Below are 21,619 nucleotides of genomic sequence, written 5' to 3' on the forward strand. Positions count from 1 at the left end.
ATGAAGTAGCATTTTGTTAATGATTTCTAACAAAAGTTAACTGTGATAGCATGCCATTTTTGCCGAAGTAACAACCAATTTTGATAGTAATGAAAGGCTTCTGTAGCATATCTTTGTACAGTTATTTAAAATTGAATTCTCTAATAAAGGGCGATCACACAGTTCCCCTGAATTTTCTGATTGCATCACATCACACATGCATGCATATACAAATACAGAAATCCAAGAAGATAGTATACTAACAGCAAAAAAAATCATGTCAAATAATAGCTTCCTATCAACACATAGTAGTTTCCAGTGTAAAAGAAGGGCATTTAGTAAAAAAGAACTTCTATTTGGTTTTTTTTTTTCCTTCCTGTATCTCAGGGACAAAATATCCAGAGTAGGGCCAGTTGTCCCTGTACAAGTGAGCACACGCTAAAGGCTCTATTGAGGATTCAGTACATTCTATCTACAAATGCTTTGTAGTACAAAAGGTGTGGAATCATTTTTCTTCCCTGATAATATTTTCTTGGTCTCTTACTATCTACTCCATTGCAAACAGTTTTTCACAAATGGAGATATTACTTTTGGACAGAGAGGCTGAGGACTTTCAGGGGTGTGGGCTCCTTTGTAATTTTCTTTTTCTGTGAGTATTTGGTACTCCATTAAAATTCTTCCTATTCTTCTCCAACCTTGACCTGAAGTCATGCAAATTTCGTCTTTGATTCCTGCCAGAAAAGATCCTAGTGAGTCTTAGCTATCAGAGCTCTTCTGTTGAGAAATCTGTTAATTGGTAATGGGAGGAACACACAAAGTTATTTCCCACCAGCCAGGATGTGTCCGAAAATAATAACTCTCGGCTTTAAAATCTACAGTTGTAAATCTGCAACTCAGAATGTGTGTATTATCTTAACTAGCTGTCCATGTCTTGAATTAATGGAAATGAGAACAATATGATCCTAACCTTATAAATCATGTCTGAGTATTAATTTAAAAAGTTATGAATGATTTAAAAGGACCCAAAACAAATGTTGGCTTTATATTCTGGTTTTGTATTAAATAGGGTTTTACAAAGCCCTGGAGTGAGAGGCAGATTGATTCCATGTGTTCTAAAAGCCAAATTAAAAAAAGGTCATCATTAGCTTTGCATTCCCATGTTGTAACTATCACACTGTAGTGTTGTGCTAATGAAGGAAAATCAGAAAACAACAGGCCTGATCTCCTTGTTCTGCTTATACTGTCCGATGTGGGATAAAATGTCATCCTACACCTAACAGAACTCTCAGTCAACAGGCTCCTTTGCAGAAAAAACAAAATAACTCTAAACCAGCCTTCAAAGCAAAACACAGATACATAAAGTGCCTGAGACAAAACCAAGTACAAATGTAGCTTGGATATTTGCCTATCCTATGGATAAAGGGGCATGGCTGAGTGTTCTTCTGAGGCAGGAATAAGTCTGTTCGTGTTGAGAGAGAAAACAAACAGGAACAGGAGGATACAGACGTCCATCCTGAATCTCATTGCTTCTGAGTCCAGCTCTTAGGTGCGTGATATGAGATAACATCCAGGGAGGAAGCATCAGACAGGAATGGGCTGAAGGACACCCTTGGCACCGTAAGCATGAGGCTGCTTGGGGTGAGTCCCTCCATGGACTGACTCTCCTTGTGCTCAAACAGAACTTTATACATGATATTAAATAAGAGAAACTACAGCACAGCTCACTCACACCCATTTTTCCTATCTGGACTAACCTTCAAGAGAGTGAAGTTTAAGTTAATTATTCAGAGAAAAACTACAACTGGACAGCAAGGAAAAATAGTGCATGGGTGTTTATTTTAAGAATGTAGGACTTGATCAAAGCCTCGAAGCATTTTCATCAGCCCCACTGAGCTGTATTCATGACAGAGGTTAGGAAATATGATTTTAAAATACATTATATTTCATCTTCTAGAAGGCATACAGTTGTTTATCATCCACTGGGAATCTTTCCTTGTGAAAAATGAGGTGAAAATCTACTCCCGGGTTTTACCATTGATATTACAATGAGCTATTGCTATTCCTGTTAAAAATAAATAAATAAATGAATAAATAATCTAAAGGCAAATAGTAACTGCACAGGGGAATTTCAGGGATCAAGGGGTAGAACAATAGAGGACATAAAATACAAAAAAAATTCTAAAAGGAAATTACTTGTGAAGACATTTTAAAATTAGCACTTGGTATTGGAAAAAGATACTGAGTTAAACAGATCTTTGAATAAAAGAATATCCAAACTTCTTGAATTTTGAGCACATAATTATGAGTGCAAAGTGAGTGAAAACAACAAAAACACATGGAATTACTGCAGTCTGAAGATCAAAAGATAGCACTTTACCTGTCAGCAATGTCACCAAAAATCACTGCTCCAATCAAGACTCCAAGCATGAATGTAGGCTGGATTAATTTTGCAAGCCATTCTCGGTCACAGACCAGATCCCACTGCGTAACAACAGTGCTCTTCCACTTTGTATCATCATAGAGAAATCCATCAGAACACAAAAATATGGACTTGTTGCCTTTGTATTCATATGCCAGATCCAAACTGACTTCTCGTTTGGATCTGCTGCATTGATTAATTTCCCAAATTTCTCCATTTTCCAGCTGGACTACAATGTAATTTTCTGTTGATGTCCATAGTGTCCAGATGTCCTGTATACTTGATGCAGAGGAGTTGTGTAAAAGAATACTACTCACATTTCCAGGGAACCCACATAGAAAGTTAGGAGTAACAGCCATGAACACAGATGCTAAGTAATGGATACCGCATGACATAGCTTGAAAGACAGAGGCAAAATAAACACATGCTTGAAATCTGTAAAGGGAAAGAAAACATTTTATTGAAGAAAAGCCCTCTATACATGGAAAAAAAAAATCAGCATAATTGTTTTGGAAGATCAGTAAATGGAGACATCATTAGGGTGTCTAGTGTTTTGTTGTATAGTGCTGCTTCAATATTAGTAAAGACCTGCAAGAGACCAAAGATGAGAAAAAGATCCACAGTAATCTATTGCCAAGAAATAAATGCTGCCCTTAGTCATGTGTTTGGTCATAGAGAGAAGACCATTTAAAATGAAACAATGCTGAACTTAAGCACTTAGTTTGAAGTAACCTTCCACTCTCCAATTCTCTGTAGCACATCCCCTTAAAATAGGGCCTGAGATTACTTGAATGGTCAGAAAAACCAAAATGTTACAACTTCAGGTTCTTAGGGTTAGAGATATGTGCATCAAATAAAACAAAAGAAACACATTATGCCCCTCATTTAATCTATCTGTATCTCTGTAACTGTATTCCATCTACCATCTCTCTTTATTGCCTCCAAAAGACAAAGAGAGAATACATGCAGACACAAGTAGAAGAAGATAGAATCTGAACAACGTGAAATGTTTTGTACCAAAACATAGCTGTGAAATGGGTTGGGTTTTGGCTTAAACAGGGTGTGCAGTTATCCATTAAAGATTGTATCATAAAGCAAACATGGTAAAAGAATGTTTTATGTGTAGCCTGAATTTTGGCATTTTAAACAGCTTATTAGATGTGTTTGAGATGCAAGTAAATCTTAGTATAAAAATTGCACATGTATTCTGAATTTCAAAAGGCTTGCAATGAACTCTAGTATCACTGTCTGCAAATTCTGGACAGTTTCTGATAATTTAAGCATAAGGAGTATTTTCCTCAATTAAACGTTTAAATTTTGCATATAATTAGTACAATATCTGTTCATAAAAAACCAAAATAGCTTTGGTTTCTCCTCCCTTTTTTATTTCCTGAAGGTTAATCAATTGCAATAATTTGAGGAAGTATTCAGTGAGTTTCTATATATACATCCTTACTGCAGTATGCAGTAGGCCTTAATAGTATGAAACAAAAAGGTTTTGTTTTTTAAATGATCAGAGGCTATCTCTGCTGAAGTGATAGGAAACGATGTCTAAAACTCTGTGACCTTGAAGTGTCTTGTGGGAAAAATCAAAGCAATTCCAATTCCTGTAACAAATGCAGTCTCTAGATACTCCTCTCCAAAAGGTATCTAATCTAGCCTGGAGTTCCCATCATAAAGATTTCAACAGTACATAGCCTAGGACTTTTAAATCACCTACCATCACAATTTCTAATTAATTTCTAAATTATCTTTTAGCAAAGTATTTAAATAGAATTTGCTGGATACATTGTCCTAATGTCCAGTTAACCTTTCCAATTAAAAAGTTCCCTTGTATAACAACACCTCCATTCACCATCCTCATTCTCCTTTTCCTTTTACCCTGTGATTTTTATACATTTCCTTGGTAAATGTAAACCCAGTTGCCTATCCCGTTCTTCCAGTGACATTTGAAATTGTTGTTGTTCTGATGCCGTGCTTTTTAATCCCCTTTCCCCTTAACAAAAGCTCTATTGACTTTTCCACAGCAGTCTGAGGAGTGGGTTAAATTGCTAAACCCACCGTGGCAGCTCAAAAGCTGGCTCCACTTCCTTCTTGAGGATACTTCAAGGCAATCCTCACACAGGTGCTGTGCTGCTCTCTCACAAAGAAACTGAGAGATGCGGTCAAGAGAAGCTGAATGTAACCACAGCAACCCTCAAGTCTACCAATTCCCCTCTCAAGAGAACAGCTTCTTGCAGACTAAGTAGCTAGCCATAAACCAGAGCAAGGCTGAAACGACTCTGAAAGGCTTTTAGGCTATCTTGGACCACAAAAATGCAAAGGTTATTTTAAAAAGTAACTTTTGTCACCCTACTAGTGCAGACAAATATGGTCAACAACATTTTTTAGTTCCTCTTCTCTAGTTTCATTTTAACTGTTCCCATCAAAAGACACAAATTCACTTTAAAAATAGCAAAGCACAACCAAATTCAACAACTCGGGCTACTGTTGCTGTATGCAGAATGCCTGAAATCAGGACAAGAAGACCTCTAGAAAACTGATAAATTAACCCCCTAGAAGCTGTGCAGTTACATCTTCTACTACACGTGGAACCAGGTTCCCCAGTATTTGCAACATCTGTCATTATGCATCAGAAAACTGCAGTGTCAGATAGCCCAATTGATATTTCCCAGAGGAAGAAGGAAATCATTTCAAACCATACGTACTTCTTGAGTTTTCTAATTAGTTCTTGCAATACAAGAAATATCATGTTCATAATTTCTCTTCTGCCCAGTAAGAGTGAGTAGGAAAAATATATTAATGCCCTTTTTTGTTGGAGATGCTTGAAGGAAGATAACAACTTGTAAGGATACAGACTGAGAAGATGGCATGAAACAATGCACTATATTAATTTTTAAAAATTCAAATCCCAAGAGTATCACCAGGGCTATGATTTAGAGCAGGTCTAGTTAATGCTCTAACCCTTGAGAATTTTGTCTTAACTCTTCCTGAACACTTCCTGTGATCATATTTCAGTAACCATTTTGACAGGCTGCTCCACTGTCAAATCTTCCTGTTGGTGAGTTTCTTATTAAATCTAATTTCCATGTCCCCTTTTCAAATGTAAGGCTATTACTAACTTACCAAACACCCTTGTACAACCTTGAATAAATCTTCCTTGTCTTTTATCACTTCATTGTACAGAATTATCAGTTATTCCCCTCGAGTTACTTTCCACAGCCATACAAATTGCAGTCCATTACTCTTTCCTTTTCTTTGTGTCCTTTCTTTATTTCCACCACTATAAAGAGCAATAGAGGATTCATTTTAAAGAAAAGAATAAAGAGTCATGCCATATTTCACCCATCTTTCAAGGGTTTAACTTAGCACTAGATATAAGTGATTATTGTAAAAACATTCTTCCCTTTCCAGTGTTATGAAAATCTTATTCAGTTCCAACAAAGAAATTCACTCTGTACCATTACTTTCCCCCCTAATTTCCAGTACCAATGCTAAGCAAACACAAAAAGTCAGACAGAATTCCAGATATACATTAATAGACATAATTTATGCCGCATATGACTTCATTTAACAACAGGAAAATGTGTTTTTATAGCAAAATGACCGTAGTGTTGCAGCATTTTATAGGATGGATTGCACTGCAGTTCTTAATGTCTGACTGCTCAACAAAAGAGCCAAGGAGCAAGCGGAGGGAGCAGGAATAGGGGAGAATAAGGCCAGATGTGAAGTTAGAAAAGTATTTGGAAGCACCAGTGTCTGAAGACATTCCACACCACACTAATGGGCTGCTCCCCTGCCCGAAGAAAGTATTTACTGCTCTCTCCAGTAAAATTCCACACTGAGCTGGCTAAGCCTCTCTCAGTATATACACATACACAAAACACACAGAAAATAGCCTGAAAGCCCTGTTTTGCTCAGAAGGCAAAATTCATTGCTGACTATAGCAGCGTTGTAACAGCATCCCCACTGATGCTAGATTGAAAAGCCCAATCATAGGAGCTGCTGACTATCTTCTGTGGGTAGGAAGAGGTTTTCTTTGAGAAAGACCAGTGGCATAAAGGTCAAGAAACTCCTTAACTTGCAAGGTTACCAGAAAGGAATTAATCAGACCGTTAGTGACAACATATAGAAAGTATGTAGGGAGGATGATACATGGAATGGAAAAATACTACAGGTGCATGGAACTTTGCTTTCCAGAACAGCTGAAGATTGAAAAGGGACAAAGATGCAGGTCCAGCCTCATGGTAGACAAAGGTTTGCTGGAACAGAGGTTGAGGCAGCAGAGAGTGCTGAGTGAGGAGGAACACAGAGCTGCTACCTTCTCTATGCCTAGCCTGCGATCCCTCCCTTTAAACCTTTGGGTGCACGAGTTTCATCTCAGACCTCTTGTTGTGGCCATGTTGATGCTTTTCCCCAGTTTTAAAAACCCTGGAGGGCAGCCTCTTGGCCCTTGGCCCTTGCTCCTGCGGTGGCTGAGCAGCTTCTCATCCTCCTGGGAGCAGGCAGTGCTGGGGGAACAGAGCGAGTCAGGATCAGGCAGCCTGGAGCAGCCCCCACGGAGGCTGTGCTGGGGAAGCAGGTCATGGCAGAACCTACACAGGTCATGCACTTCATTGACCCTGAGGCACAGGGTAAAGTCTATGCTGTCCTTGACGCCTACTGTAAATTATTAACTCTTTTCCCAAATTCCTAATTTAAGAACGCCAAACTGATAAGAATGCCCTTAAAAGCTTAAATCTCTCCATTGCGGACAAACACATATTGTAATCCTTTCATTACACTCATCGTACTCCATTATAAAAGTTAGATTTCCCTGAGAAAGAAATACTGTTGCTCATGCATCAAAATGGTAAGAAAAGACCATTGCAGGAGCAATAAGTACTATTTAAATTCATCAAAAAAAAAAAAAAAGCAAAGTCTGTGATTTATTTTCCTGGACTGATATCAAAAAGGGCAATTTTTGACAATGGTATTTTATGTGCCAGTCATCTTCCCATACACACATTAGATTACACAACATATATTGTTGTAAACAGTAATTTTCAGTAACCCATTTTACAGATTCTTTAACAAACAAACAAACAAACAAACACTTTTTGCAATTTTTTAAAATGTTCTGTGAACATGATGACTGTCCTAAAAGGTATGATAATTTCTCTCAGTGTTTTTCCATCTCTTCAGTGACTTGCCATGGGAGATAATTATTTGGCAAGTACATTTTGTCACTCTTGCCAGGAGTGTCAAATATAGAAGTTAAGAAGACTTTATAGGTTACTGCTCCAGTATAGAGACGCTTAACGAATGCCAGAAGTCAAATGAGCCTAAAACTATCTTCACAAAAGCCTGAGCAAGACACAACATGAAAATGTTCCAGTCTTTCTTAAAATATTTCTGTAAATTTTCTCTACAGTTTTTTCTTTTTTTTTTTTTCAGTTTGTAGCTCATAGTAAAAAAAAGATTTTTACATTTTCTATTTCCTCTGCACAAGTTTTAAGATCTCACCAGTAAGAAAAGCACTCATAATATTATGTCAGTAGCAGAACTGAAGAAATATTCTTCCACAAAGACAATGAACTAGTTCTCATACCACTGCTGCTCTGGCTGTAGTCTTATGACACAACATCTCTGTGGCATTGTCACTGCAAAAGATTTTGTCCCTTCTCTTTTCCCACTGTTTATTCATCCCCTGAGACACAGTGCACTCTACCCTCAGTCATGGTGGTACTTTTTTTGTGGACCATCTGTGAATTTTGTCTGGGAAACAGATCTACCTTGAATAAAAAAGTCAAAATAGATGCTGTATTAAAAAAAAAAATACAAAAAACCCCCACGCTAGATTAGTTGCTCAATCTAATTTATATTGCATCTGTGCAAATAATCTGCACCACTCTCTTTGAAAGGTGGTACATCTGACATGCAAAAATACTTGAAGTACACATTGCCATATATACTTTGGAGAATAAACTCCCAGCCTTAGAGTACTTCTACCATTGTCAGTTACTGCAGTGCAGAGCAGGGACAAAACTTGTTGTCAGACACTAATTTTATGTTAAATAACGTGGTTCTGATAACATTTCCTTGTCTGTCCATGAATGAGAGAAGAGGGGAATTACTAGATACTCATCAAATGCTAATATAAACATTTGAAAATCATTTTACTGTGGAATAGACTTTCAACACTGTTCTGGGATTAGCAAAATATTTGTACTATTCCACTGGCTTTACAAGAACTATTTTTACTGTTTCTCTTCTCAACCATCTCATTAGTAAATTGCTTAAGTCAGAAAACACAGTAAGTTTTTGTTGTGCAGTGTACAATCAACAGGATGGGTTCAGTGGAAAGAAATTTCCAGATATTTACTATTTCTGAAATAATTTGTGTTCAGTAACCACTTTAACCTCTCTATTTCATCCTGATTTTTTTTTTTTTTTTTAATGTGAGAAAAGCCATTCAGCATTCTTTCCACTCTAAACCAAAAAGCTATGATGCACTTCCACATTTATTTTTTGAGAGCTGAATGTGACTCAAGAGTATTTTGGCTTTGGTGCAGTGATGCAGATTTGGAAGCAACCTAAATATACAACATGAACATCTTTATTTGACTTCTGGTGTCAAGAATAAACTTGCTTCCCTCCTAAGGGCAGTTTAAACTATACTAGGACTTGGTCTCAGTTCACATGAAAAAGGTGATTATTTCCAGAATTTGTTTTCAGGGGCAGAAGATGTTGTGTTGGATGTCCAGTTTAAACATACCAACAGCACAGAGGCAATAGGAATAAGGAAGTCTAAGGAGATCAGGAAGACCCCAAGAATTATATATCATCACTGATGACAATGTGTGCATCAACATGCAGTCACCAAACACCAGACACTTACCAAATCATTGTTACAATCATTTAAAATTGATTCTCTGAAGAACTCACTTCTATCCCATCAAGCTTATGCATGCTTCTCTTTGATTAAGACAAGCCCAGTATTTGTTCACCAGAGTCAAGAAGAAAAATATATTAGTTGCTCACTACTGCACATTTGGTATAATAGCTTGGATGAAGTCACATCAATGTGAAAATAAAGAATTAGTGCTACAGAATTAAGGGTCATCCTTTTAATACTTTTTTCTTTTTAACTAAATAGAACAGTTCTTAATTTTTTACTATCTAAATCAGGCACATTAGGTTCCTGTCATCACCTGTAACAAAATAATCTAGTTGATTAATATTGGTCGGTTTAAATAGCTTAATAAGTTCAGCAGCACAGCTTACACCTGTGGACTCGCAGCAGAGAGGGAAGCTGCTGTTAAAGATGCTCTGATGTTTCTTGCTGCCCCCCTGCCAAGGATTACTGCCCCCAGGGGAGAGCCAGACAGAAGGATGGTGTGTTCACGGCTCAGCCTCGCCAGTGCAACGCCCAACCTTCTCGCTCAGATGGAGTGAAACTGGGCAAGACTCAAAGGCTCTGGATTTGCACCAAGCTACACATAAACATTACGCTCTTGACTTTCCTGGGAAAGTAGCCTCTGATTAAGAGGAAACACATCATTGGCAGCAACAGCAGTCTCCACACCTTTTGATGGCAAAGCTGGAGTCAAGTCTATTTTATTGTAGTTACCCACTTGTCTTTCCTGCTTTAAATGTGTTAAGGGTATATATTAGGCAATTTAATTAAAAAAGAACATGAACATGCAGTTTGTAAGTTATTTAGCTTTGTTTTGGAGTTCTTTGGCCTAGTGTTAAACACAGCAGAGTGGTTACACTTGAACAGTAGTAACACTTCAGGCTCTATACTTGGAAGTTTCTATTCCGGGAATGGCATTTCTATAAACATCTACCATTTAGAAAATTAGCACGTACTCTGCATGATATATTACTAGCATTACTTCTCACAGGGAGAACTCAGTTCCAGTTTCTCTGGTAGCAATGTTTTCTCTTAGTCAGCCTCTGTTTTGTGGACAAATCCAAATTAGGTATTTCATTCCTTTCCATGCTGTACCATTTCCATCAGCTTAAGTAAGCAAATCGTTTCACATTATAATCTGTAAAGTGTCTAATAGGATTTACATGTTTTTATTGAGATTCCATCTAATTATAGACACAGGCAGTACTTCATGTATAAACTATTAAATTTCATTCTCCCTTTCCCATTTAGGAAATAGAGGTTTTCTGCTTGTTACATTGCTGACACATTGGACTGTGTTCAAACTATGGAAGTTTACTTCTGTTGCATCTAGATTTTTGTTCTCTCTATAATCCTGAAATAAAACTAACTAATTGTCATAATTATGTTCTCACTTCTTTGTTATTCTATTTACATATTTCTCTTGCAAAACTCTGAAGCTGGTGTAGCTGAAGATGCAACTGAAGATACTCCATTTGCAACTGTTACAGTGTTCTTTGCTAATTCTGACTTTCACCCCAGCGACTCTTCATCACGAGCAAAACAGAAAAGCTAAAGCAGATACCTTTGTCTTATTAGCTTTTGATGAATATTTCACTAAAACAAAATATCATTTAACAAGATGCTACATTTAGGGAAATAAGTGTCAGATAATACTGTCTTCTAAAACAGGGTACAAGTCAACATATAAATCAAGGCATCCCTTTAGAAAAGGCAACTCAGTTTCAGCCATAGATTCTTTTCTCCCAGAGAGAATATTGCCAGTTGCAATTCTACCCATACAGAATCCTACACTTGCATTTCTGCAGCTCTACAGCTTGAAGTAAGGGATTCAATTTAATGCACAGTCTAGTATGGTCAAAGTACTGTCTTATATTAAACTTGGGTTTGCTTATGTATGTATTGTTTAAGCACATCCATATTTAGTGGCTGTGTTCTACATTCAAAAAGAAATTAGCCTCCACACCAACAGCTTTTCTCTCTGTGTGTAACAGAGTAGCTTGTGTCTTCAACAGACGTTGCTAAAGCCCAGATAGGACACGGAAGAGGAGTAAAACATATCTCCTTTGTTCCTCTCTTTTCAGGAGTCTACACTCATCAGCGCTTGCAAGGGCTCGGATTAGTATCCCTGACAGGTCATCCCCTCCAAGGCAAGGCAGGTTATCTCTAAACCCACATAAAAGAAGGTTCCTGAGCACAACAGGACTTTCCGCTTCTTTTGCAGGTTCGTAGCTCACCTTCCCTCCAAACTGTACCTCTTCACTGCAAATGTGTAATCCACTCTGTGCCTAGAAGTCCTCAGTTCTTCTCTCTGAATGATCATGGGAATCTGCCCCATAATGAGACATTATTCAATGATTAATTGCCACTGGAGAACTTTCAGTTTGCTTTGTTTTGATAGCAGCCTGGTCATGAACTTCTGTCCAGTATTTGTTTATTTATATCCCTTTCTAGTTTCCGTCCTGGATATTGGTTCTGCTAGCCTATGCCTTCACAGGACAAGAAAAATATTTCTGCCTTCTCTGCTCTGAGAGATTTAGACATTGTAGAGTATATAAAATAGTATGAAATGAAAAAAATCTGTTTAATAGATCTTGGATATTTGATATACTGTCTTTGACTTTAACCAGACAAAGAGTTTTTCTACAATCTCTCTAAAGAAAACAAGTAAAAGTCTCCATGACATTACTGACCTTCTCAAAGAAAAGTTGTTTCATAATTTTATTGATCATTTATCTCTTCCATGACCAACAGACAGAGTTATTTTATATTGTTCTTGATTTCTTAATGGAAAGCAACCTTTTCCTTTCCTGTCACTCAAGGAAGGTGATTCTACTGCCTTCCTCTTTAAACTGTTAAAATTGGAAGTAATTTAAATTAAAAACAAAGAAATGCAAATTACAGATTTTGCTGTTTCCAAGGCTAAGAATGCACTTTGTCCTCTTCTTATATATACTCTATAATGTGCTTTTACCTGATTATAATTCCACAGTATTGTCATGTTCTTTCCTTGAGCACCATTTCTCTTATGGTATCTCATACAAGGGAATGATCTGGAATAATGCTATATTCTAACGTTACATAAATATTTGCAAACAATATACAGGTCCCATTCCCCACAAGAATAAAGAAGTTGGATGCTGTTCAGACCTACCAGGATTCTTCTACATAAATCTACTTTTCACTAATTGCCCCCTGTATTCTCAATGGGTGAGACAGAGCTGAGGTTGGCTACATTGATCTACAAAGGAAGACAGTTCTCCGAGGAGCCTAAAATACACGTGTAAATGAGATAAGGTCTCAGTTGCTCTGACCCTGGGACTTACATGAATTATCTCTCTCAGAAGGGTTGAGCTGTAACAACTTTTAATTTTTTTTACTGTATTTCACCAGTTCTGAAATGCAGGAAAAAAAAAATCAAACAACAATTTGTTCTGGAATATGAGACATAAATATAAATTATTTAAATGAAATGTGGTATCATCAGTATAATCACCATATATCCAATGGCTTTGTGTAAGAGAATGCTTTTGGATATTGCTTTATCTATTATTGCTCATTTTTCACATTTTGTAATTGACTTTCTCTCTTATACTAGACAGACATCCACCAAATGAGGTATTACATCATGGTGATGGACATGGAAATATTTATTTATAGAACAAGGGCTAAATGAATACTACTAGTAATATTTTCTCATTTTTTCATTTTCATTATGCCTGCAATTGAATGACTAAAAAAAATCTATTTTTGCCTACTCCATGGGTTCTAAGTGATGGCAAAAATCTTCCTTTTTCCTTTTCAGAAAGTTGCAGGGTTTATTCCCTCACTCTCTAAAAACTGAGGATTTCCATGTTTTCAGAACAGGCTTGATCTCTTATTTCTCTGATCTTAATGCTCCCCACTCAATTCACCTAAATCAATCTTTACTGGAATTCCCTGTATCCAAGAACCTGAGAGCAAGGATTGCTGATGGAGAGCCAATGTAGCAAGCATTGTAACAACAGTACTGTTGTGTACATGACAGATTTTCTGGTGTGTGACAAAGGGAAATGCAAGGATCTCGGTATCTGCTTCAAGTTTCTTGAGACACCGGTTAATGCTGTGACACAGAAAGTGTCCTGCCACAAGCATTTCCCACATCCCAATCTTCTACTGAAGACTTCAGTAGTTAATTCAGGTTGAAAGTAAAGAACCTGCATGTACACTGTACACTTGGATGCAATATCCTGTGTACAGTATGCAATCCATATACATTTATACTATTCCTTTAGATACCTTTTTCACTCTATAAGGAGCCGCAGACAAGTATAGGATTTACCTTGTCCTAAACCACAGATGTAAAGTAAGACAGATGGATCGTGCCCTTAATGGTCCAATTGTCCCTCCTGACAAGGTGATTAATACAGATATCTTAAGTTTACACTACACAGGGAGATGAGCTCACAAGTGTCTTGATTTGGACAGCTATTTCCCCACACAGCTAGAATAGACTTATACAAATAGAAACTTAGATCGTTCCAAACCTCTTTCACAATTTAGAGGAGAAAAAAGTCACAACAGACCATCACATATAAAATCCATTTAAATGGCACTGAGCTCCACCCAAAGCGTGATGATGATTGCTTTTTATAGAGCAGCAAATTATTGCCAGTCCTTTGGAGCACCTTTTCAACACTGCTTTTCTACTTCTTGTTGCCTTATTGGCCCTTCCATCTATTCTCCAGGGTTTGTTCTTGCCTCAGCACCACTGCTGTGGTTGCACCTCTAATGCTGCCACCTAATACTAATTCCTCCAAGTAATAGGAACAAGAAACCTAACTCCACCTCTGGAAAAAAACATTTTCTCGAGGAAAGGGTTCAGTCTATGATCCAATGGATGGTACTTCTAGATTCCTCAAACCTTATTTTCTTTGCATGTGATTTTCAAAGAACATCTGCTCTGGGTGAGGTGAGCACTACAGTCTGGCTCTCAGTGTGTGATATTAAAGTATACATTAGCGCTCTAGGCAATTTCAGTAATATTCAAAGATAGCTGAGATTTCTCTCCAAGTATATGGACAGTTTGACAGATCAACCATCATTATTAGTACTTGTACTAACTTCTACAGTTTGTCATCACGTTTTTCCTTGTCTTGCCCTTACAACCAAGATATAGCTGCTTCAGCAGTTACCTGCTCTGGCTTGCTAATTTTTCCATATTTCTGAGAACCTGAGACTCTCATGTTCTTGCTCAGCTGCTATAGCTTCCTGCCTCAAGCTACCTTAAACATTTATCTGTATATATAGAAAATATAGAGCTCTATATGTACTCAGTTCCATTAGTGTTGTGTAAAGCAAAATGGTGGCACAGACATTTCAACAGAATGTGCTAAAGGCTTCTGGGGCCTTAGAAAAATCTCTCTAAATGTAATGGTGTTTTCTACTTGTATGATTTTACTTCCTGCAATAAACTGGTCAAACTTTCAATGTGTAAGGCCTTTTATAAAACATTTCCTTTCAATTTTGGGATATCTTGGTACTGCTGAAAATCATGACTATTATGAGAAAATTATTGACAGAGGTTTTAAAGGAGTGATATCCCAGTCCCAGGCATTTTATTACAGGGAACACAGTGTCCAATGCATTATGTATTTCATTTTCACTCACACCATAATATTTTGGGATGAAACAGCTGATCATCAGCTCCTTGATGTGTGTGATAATTGTCTTATGCTGCCATAGCTATGTCCATGCTACAGCTTTATCTAGAAGCCACCCTGGGGGGGTTGGCGACATTTCAGAGGTGCAGTCTGAACCTCAGCAGCTGCTTTGCAAACCAGAATTGATTTACTAGCTTTAAGTTTCAGTGCTATTTGCACTGCAGGTTTTAGCCTTAGAGAAGTAATGGATAGTTCAAGTGCAATTTCATCCTCCTTTTATTTACTCATTTTTCTATTATTATAATCTAATTTTAAATCTAGTTCTATTACTATAATCTACTTTTTCAATCCAGAAACAGGCAAGGCACCTGCAGGCTGAGGTTGCCAGCACACTCTGAGGCAGTGCATTTTTGTCTATGCAGATTTTGCTTTACACTGCCTCCAAGACGACCTGGATCCCAGCAAATACTGTTAGCACCTCTTGCAGACCACACTGTTAGTGCATTGTCACCATAATCCCAGAGCACTTGCCAGTATGCAGTTTTGGCTCTGAGTCTTGAGAGTATTTCCACTTTTGCCTAGTCAGGCATAGATAATAAGACCTTTGTTTAAGCTGCTAGAGTTTGCTCTCTGAAAACACATGGGTTGTCTCGCTTCTCCAAGCCATTCAACCAACAGGATTAAGAACTATTTGCAAAATATCCAGACACACACACCCCAAAAAAGGGAGAAAAAAAAAAGAAATGCAGCCAAGTCCACTTATTTTATCCTATGAACATTTGAGATGAGCACAGGCTGACTCAGATGCTATAATATAGCACACTTAAGAGATGAGGAACACTTATCAAGCATTTCTGTCAAACATCACCCCTGACTAAGAGCCAAAGGAGGACTTAGATTTGAGATTCTTCTGTCTGGCACATTCTAGTAAATAGAAACAGCTGTCCACTGATACATTTTGAAAACTGAATGACAGATATGATGCAATAAACTTTTCCACTGTATAAAGTAGCCAGTATATGGGGGGAAAAAAATATTTTCTTTGAAAACAGTCTCTAAACCACAACACTTTTTTCATCTTCAGGAAACTACTCAAAGCTTAAACAGAAATTCACATTATATTGTTTAAAAATATTGATTTTGTGTAGGATGTACTAAATACTTAATGTATCAGAATTTCAGAAAAAATCTTGCAGTGCTTCCATTTTCTAAGTTAAGGCTAATCTTCTGTTCAAATGTGATTGCCTGTTTCTCTGTACTAACTTGGAAAAAGAAAACCAATTTCTTTGCAAGCACACTTCTCCACTCAAAAATAGATTTTTGTTGGGAAAGAACCTTTCAGGACAGCTGTAAAATACTTGAGTTAGAAAAATCATTGCTTGAAAATGTTCTTACTTTCCTTTTGTGAAAAGAAGCCGTTTGCATGATCTTTGAGATACTTGGGACTCTTTGTTATTTGATACAAACCAAGAATTTCTGGAAATAACATGTCCACAGTACAATTTGCAGAAGATGTAATCTGATCACAAGAGCTGTAAGCTATGGAACAAGAGAGAGGATAAGGGCATCAGCATGAAAGTAGGAGCCTGGGAAAGTTCCGAGGTGTGAAAAGATTAGACCATTCAGTGTAGGGCTTTAGAAGTGAACCAAGAACCCTGCAAAGGAGGGAGAAGTGGCATTAATACTGGCTGTTCAGGTATTGCTACTATGGCACTGACCAGCAGTGCATGCACTGTAGAAGTCCACTGAAAGGATCTCTACAAAAGCCAAGCCAGTTTTTGAGCTAAGCAGAATCTCTTGTCTCTTTAAACACTAGAAAAGTTCCAGGGAAATTAACAGAAAAAGTTGAAACTGTTGGTAAGTGTATTAATCTCTACTAAAACTCCATGTTTGGCTGAAACAGGTGAGTGTTCCATCCAAACAGGCAGTCTGCCCCTCCTCCTCACAGCAGCCATTGCTAATCTTGGTTTTGCTTGCTTCTAAAGTCCAAATTGTAGCAACTCCACTGACCAGGCAACAGGTTTGTAGAAGACAACAATGTAAAGATGTCAAAACCTGAATACATAAACATTTCAGTAAAGAGCAGAATTTTTTAATTTACTGGATGCTCTAACTGCTGGTAAAACATATTGTTCATAAAACCAACATGTGAAAATCTAGATAACTTACTCAACTTGGTAAAAGATGGAATATTCCAAAAGAAAAGGCAATCTTTTAAAAGATTCTGGAAATATTTCATTACAAAACCTGGAAATAGTGTCAGTGACACCCAATCTTCCCCTCTCTCCCTGACAGTTTTCACCACCTGCTTTTAACTAAAGTATAAGCCAAGATTTGAAAACTGTTAATCACAGGGAAAACACTACATACCATGTAAGCTGCATCTCATAGCTACCAGACGTTCCAGCTAGGAAATCAAATCCTTGCGATCATCCACACTTACCATAACGGGTATCTTACCAGATTTCCCTCTAGACAGCTATTCCTGATTAGATCATGTCTCCATTCAGCACTCTGCTGTGGTGTAGATCAGAGCTACAGAATATATAGCCAGTTTCTCACCAGCAACCAGATAAGCAAGTTTGCTGTCCTGCTGGTAGATTAAAGTCACTAAAGTTATTTAAAGTCCTTTAGTTTACCTGGGAATTAGATGTGCTAGCAGTGTGAGCCAGCCAGCCAGGTCCTAAGGCTCACCTACCTACTGTGCACACACTGGGTTACCAACCTTACCCCCATTAGTCATGTCTCCCCTTTCCCAGCACGGGGCCTGCAAGTCACAGCCAGTGTCTGTGCCTGGCTTTACCTGATGGGCCCCTGAGAGGGTTTTTGCAGTTGGAGTGGGTGGGCACAAAGGCGCTGAGGCAGGGGGCTCAGAGGGAGGGCCCAGAGGTGCAGTCTGGCGGGAACTGCTGCATGGGAGAAAGGTGCAGTTCACTGCAGGTAAACTGGGAGTTTTAAGGCCTGGCAGGTCATTAGAGATGAGGCCATCCGAGGCAGAACTAATTTTTTGTCATTCACCTCTGCAATAGTGAGCAGTAATCTCATGCTCCAGGGACAGATTCAAGATCCATGTTTAAAATAACCATCTTGAATTTATAGGCCACAGGTGCTACCCGTGCCCAAATTCAAAAGAGGCATAAAGTCTTCCTCTAATGGCAAAGGCTACAGGAGTCATAACATCTTTATAGTTGTTCATGCATGTCTCAAGACCCCAGTAAGAACTATGGCATCACTAAGACTTGCGAAGCAAAATATTGATTGTCAGCATCCATGGGAATGTCAATTCTGTAAAATTCACAGTCTTAATCAATGTTAAAGGTTTATATATTAAGTGTATATTAATAACTTATTTAGCTATATAGTATTATATTACATATATATAATGCATACATACTGTTTCCATATTTATATATGTATGAACAGCTGCTCATTCTCTACTGCATCTGTCAGATTTTAGGAAAATCAAAACAGTCTCAAAATGCTAACAGTCATGCTTGGATTGCTCAGAATCTGACTCTGTCAAATCTACAAAATCTATATATAGTGCATATGTTATATGGGCCTCATGAGAATTGCTTGAACTGAGGAAATGAATGACTGCCTATTTATCAGTGTCCGGATGATGCAAATGGAACAGAACGAACTTCATGGTTACAATTAAGAAATACTTTTTCATATGAAGTATGGTCATTTGCCCAGCACTTTGAAGGGATTAAATAGAGTTTTTTTACAATATTTTTAAGTGGTCCATCCACCATAAACTACTGTTATACTTACTATTATACTATACCACTAATGTGGTCTTTGAAATCTCAAACAGCCATGAGTTTAACAGGACTATGCAAATTTTGGTAGCTTGCAGTTCGTCTCAAAGCTTCTAAAACTAAAACAACCCCTACTGAACTGCATATCAAATAATTTGGTCCCTAGATGTGAGGTTATGGCTGTAGAATTGTTCTGGCTTTAATTGCAAAAAGTGCTTGTAAAAACTTTAGATAAAGCATTGATAAATATTCTCAAGTAGGAAAACTACTCCAGTGATTGAACCAACTACTTTTGTGTTACTTCAGTATTCAGTGTCAAGTGCCTGCTTTCCACAAAGAGTACACGAGACAGAAGAGCAACAGCGGCAGCAAAAATAATTGATTGCTAGAATTTCTCTCTTAGGTCACACAGAACAAGGTATTTTTTGTTGCTGACCCAGAACTGACAATGAATGAGATATTGTTCAGATAGATATGCCTGTAAGTCACAACCTAGTCAAGCATGTAATTTAAGCACAGGTCCCAGTTAAGGAGAAAAAAGTCTTTCCATCCTAACAATCTGAAGAGGCTATTGATACCCACCACTACTGCTTGCACATGATATTAAGAGCCTCTCCTGCTGCAGAGTTCAGGTATGCACTTCTACCATTAGCAGGAGCTCCCGGCTTTGTCCAAAATGCCGCTCCTGCCTGCCCCTGAGAGAAGATCAACATTGTGGGTTAGGCTGGCTCACTGGTCAACGAGCTAGAAAGCACAACACTGCAATTCAACTGCTTCAACTCGTAGCCAAATTGTGACACATGGGTCTTATTCCAGCCATCTGCTCCAAGGAGCACGTGCCTGCAAAACCCATGATGATCAGCACATCGCGGAAGTGCAGGACAGAACTCACTGTGAGGGTGTGCACCCAATAGTCTTACAATTCATATCCTCTAAAGCTTAATTTCCTTGTCAAACATTTCTTTTCCATTACCTGCTATAAGCAGAGTCTCTTCTATCTACCCTGCATCCACATCTACAAAAGCACCCCCCCCACACACACACACACCCAACCACCCCCCCCATCTGTGTACCCCATCTAACAAACCCAGGATTGTATACACACACCCCGCAGCCACAAAGCACATCAAAGGAAATTCTCCACAATGCATCACACCATGTACCATATGGATAAACCTTTGCTGATAAGGATGTATACATGTACTTCATATCCATGTGTCACATGTAACAAACCCAGCTCCAATAAAAACACGTCATCTATCTCACCCAACAACCCCGTGCCCCTACGCAGAAACAGCCCATCTGAGTGCCACACAGAACCCCCCCGCGTGCTGCTTGTGCCCTTTTGTCACCTCTGAAGTGCGCAGGTTGTTCCATACCCTGGAGCTGTGTGTGTGTGAGTACACTCGCGTGTGCGAGGGATGTGTGAACATTAGCCGTCTAAGGGTGTACGTACGTGAATGTGTGCGACTGCATGCACGTGGTGCCCACGGCTGCGTGAGCCCGTGTGTGAACGGGTGCTGTGCGGGTGCCTATGTGACCACGGCACATACAGAGAGAGCTGTGAGCGCGCAGTGAGCGAGCACACCGGCGGATCACCGCGTGGGGATGGAGCACCGTACATGGGGGTGTGTAGAGCGCTGCCAATACACGCGGCAGCGGCTGTCTGTACAGTGTGGTTCGCACACCGGGGTGCAGCGTGTGTAACTGCGCGTGTAGTGCCTGTGAGAGTTTCTCTGCGTGGACAGCCTGTCTGTGTGTGTATATGTGTGGGTGTGTGGGTGTGTGGGTGTCGGGGTGACGGTCCCCGCGTGTGCGTGCGAGTGCCCCGCAGCCTGCGCGATGCTGTGAGTACGCGCGGAGCACGGTGCTGCTTCCCCGTGCGGTGGCTGTCGCACCCTGGGGATGTCGGAGCGCGACAGCCCCGGTGTCCGCCCGCCCGTGCGAGTACCTGCCGAAGTGTCCCAGGGAGTCGAAGAGCCTCTCGGAGCTGGGAGCCATGGCGGGGCTGCTGCAGAGCCGGGAGCCTCGGCGCCGCTGTCCCGGCGCTGCGGGGAAGAGGCGCTGTCCCGTCCCGTCCCGTCCCGTCCCGTCCCGTCCGTCCCCCCGCCCGCCCCCTGCGGGCGGGACCAACCGCCGCCCCAACGGCCACCGCTGGGAAGCGGGAAGCGGGAGCCGGGAGTCCGGGAGCGGGAGTCGGGAGGTGCGGGCTCGGCGGCCCTGCGAGCCCCGGGGCGGCGGGAGCAGCGCCCGCGGAGCGCGGGGAGCTGGACCGGCCGCAGCCCCAGCGCTGCCGCCCTGCGGGGCTCTTTTCGCTGCGGGGCGGAGCGGCCCGACCCGACCTCCCGCAGGCACCGAGCGCCTCGGGCCGCTGCTCCGAGAAGGAGCAGCCCCCTGCAGCCCGCGCTTGTTTTCCGCATTACAATTAAAGTAGAGTAGGCAATTATATGCTTAAACCGTCCTGCGACAATCCAGTAATCCAATATATTTAGGCTGCGGTGTATTTCACTTGGACGTTTTCAATTAAAGGAGGGTAAAACCATTTGTTTTTTTTCCCCCCACAGCACATTATTTGAATCATTCTTATTAGCCTTATAATTTGCTCTGTTATTTGGATATATTACAGGGTTTTTCCCCCCCCCCTTGCAAAGTTTTAGCAGTTAGTGTAAAATAGAATTATTATTTAATAAAGGTGAAATATGCAATGTGTCCCGTATCTGCTTGACTGTCATTAGTTCTCCAATTTGTAATGAAGCCTCAATTACATTTGGCCTTATTTTTCTGCCTTGCCCAGAGTACACCAAGATAACCAACTTGAAATTGTTTGAGGATTAGCAAAGCGGGTTGCAACAGAAGACCTTTGTAATTAACTTAGCAGTGGGTTTTGTTGGAACAGATACCCTCCAGCAGCCAGTCA

General features: G+C 39.7%; 1 protein-coding gene across 3 annotated transcripts in view; it reads right to left on the reverse strand.

The window, feature by feature from the left end:
• SLC22A16 (solute carrier family 22 member 16) overlaps positions 1 to 20,807 on the reverse strand; it is a 34,585-nt gene extending 13,778 nt beyond the window's left edge. The window contains exons 1-3 of one of the 3 annotated variants that reach the window (XM_027901553.1): positions 20,654 to 20,768; positions 19,285 to 19,397; positions 2,357 to 2,833 (exon numbers count right to left, since the gene is read on the reverse strand). In XM_027901553.1, coding sequence (XP_027757354.1) covers positions 2,357 to 2,793 — 437 coding nt within the window. In that variant the 5' untranslated portion in view covers positions 2,794 to 2,833; positions 19,285 to 19,397; positions 20,654 to 20,768. Of the gene's footprint in view, positions 1 to 2,356; positions 2,834 to 7,988; positions 8,173 to 9,278; positions 9,381 to 19,284; positions 19,398 to 20,653 lie in introns of those variants that run through there. The other 2 variants (XM_027901555.1, XM_027901552.1) reach the window with 2 other exon arrangements.
• Between the last annotated feature and the right edge of the window lie 812 nt (positions 20,808 to 21,619).

The sequence above is a fragment of the Empidonax traillii genome, unplaced genomic scaffold, assembly GCF_003031625.1.
Source record: "Empidonax traillii isolate 1590-97213 ecotype Southwest subspecies unplaced genomic scaffold, ASM303162v1 scaffold798:size368312, whole genome shotgun sequence".
In the NCBI taxonomy this organism is placed as follows: Eukaryota; Metazoa; Chordata; class Aves; order Passeriformes; family Tyrannidae; genus Empidonax; species Empidonax traillii.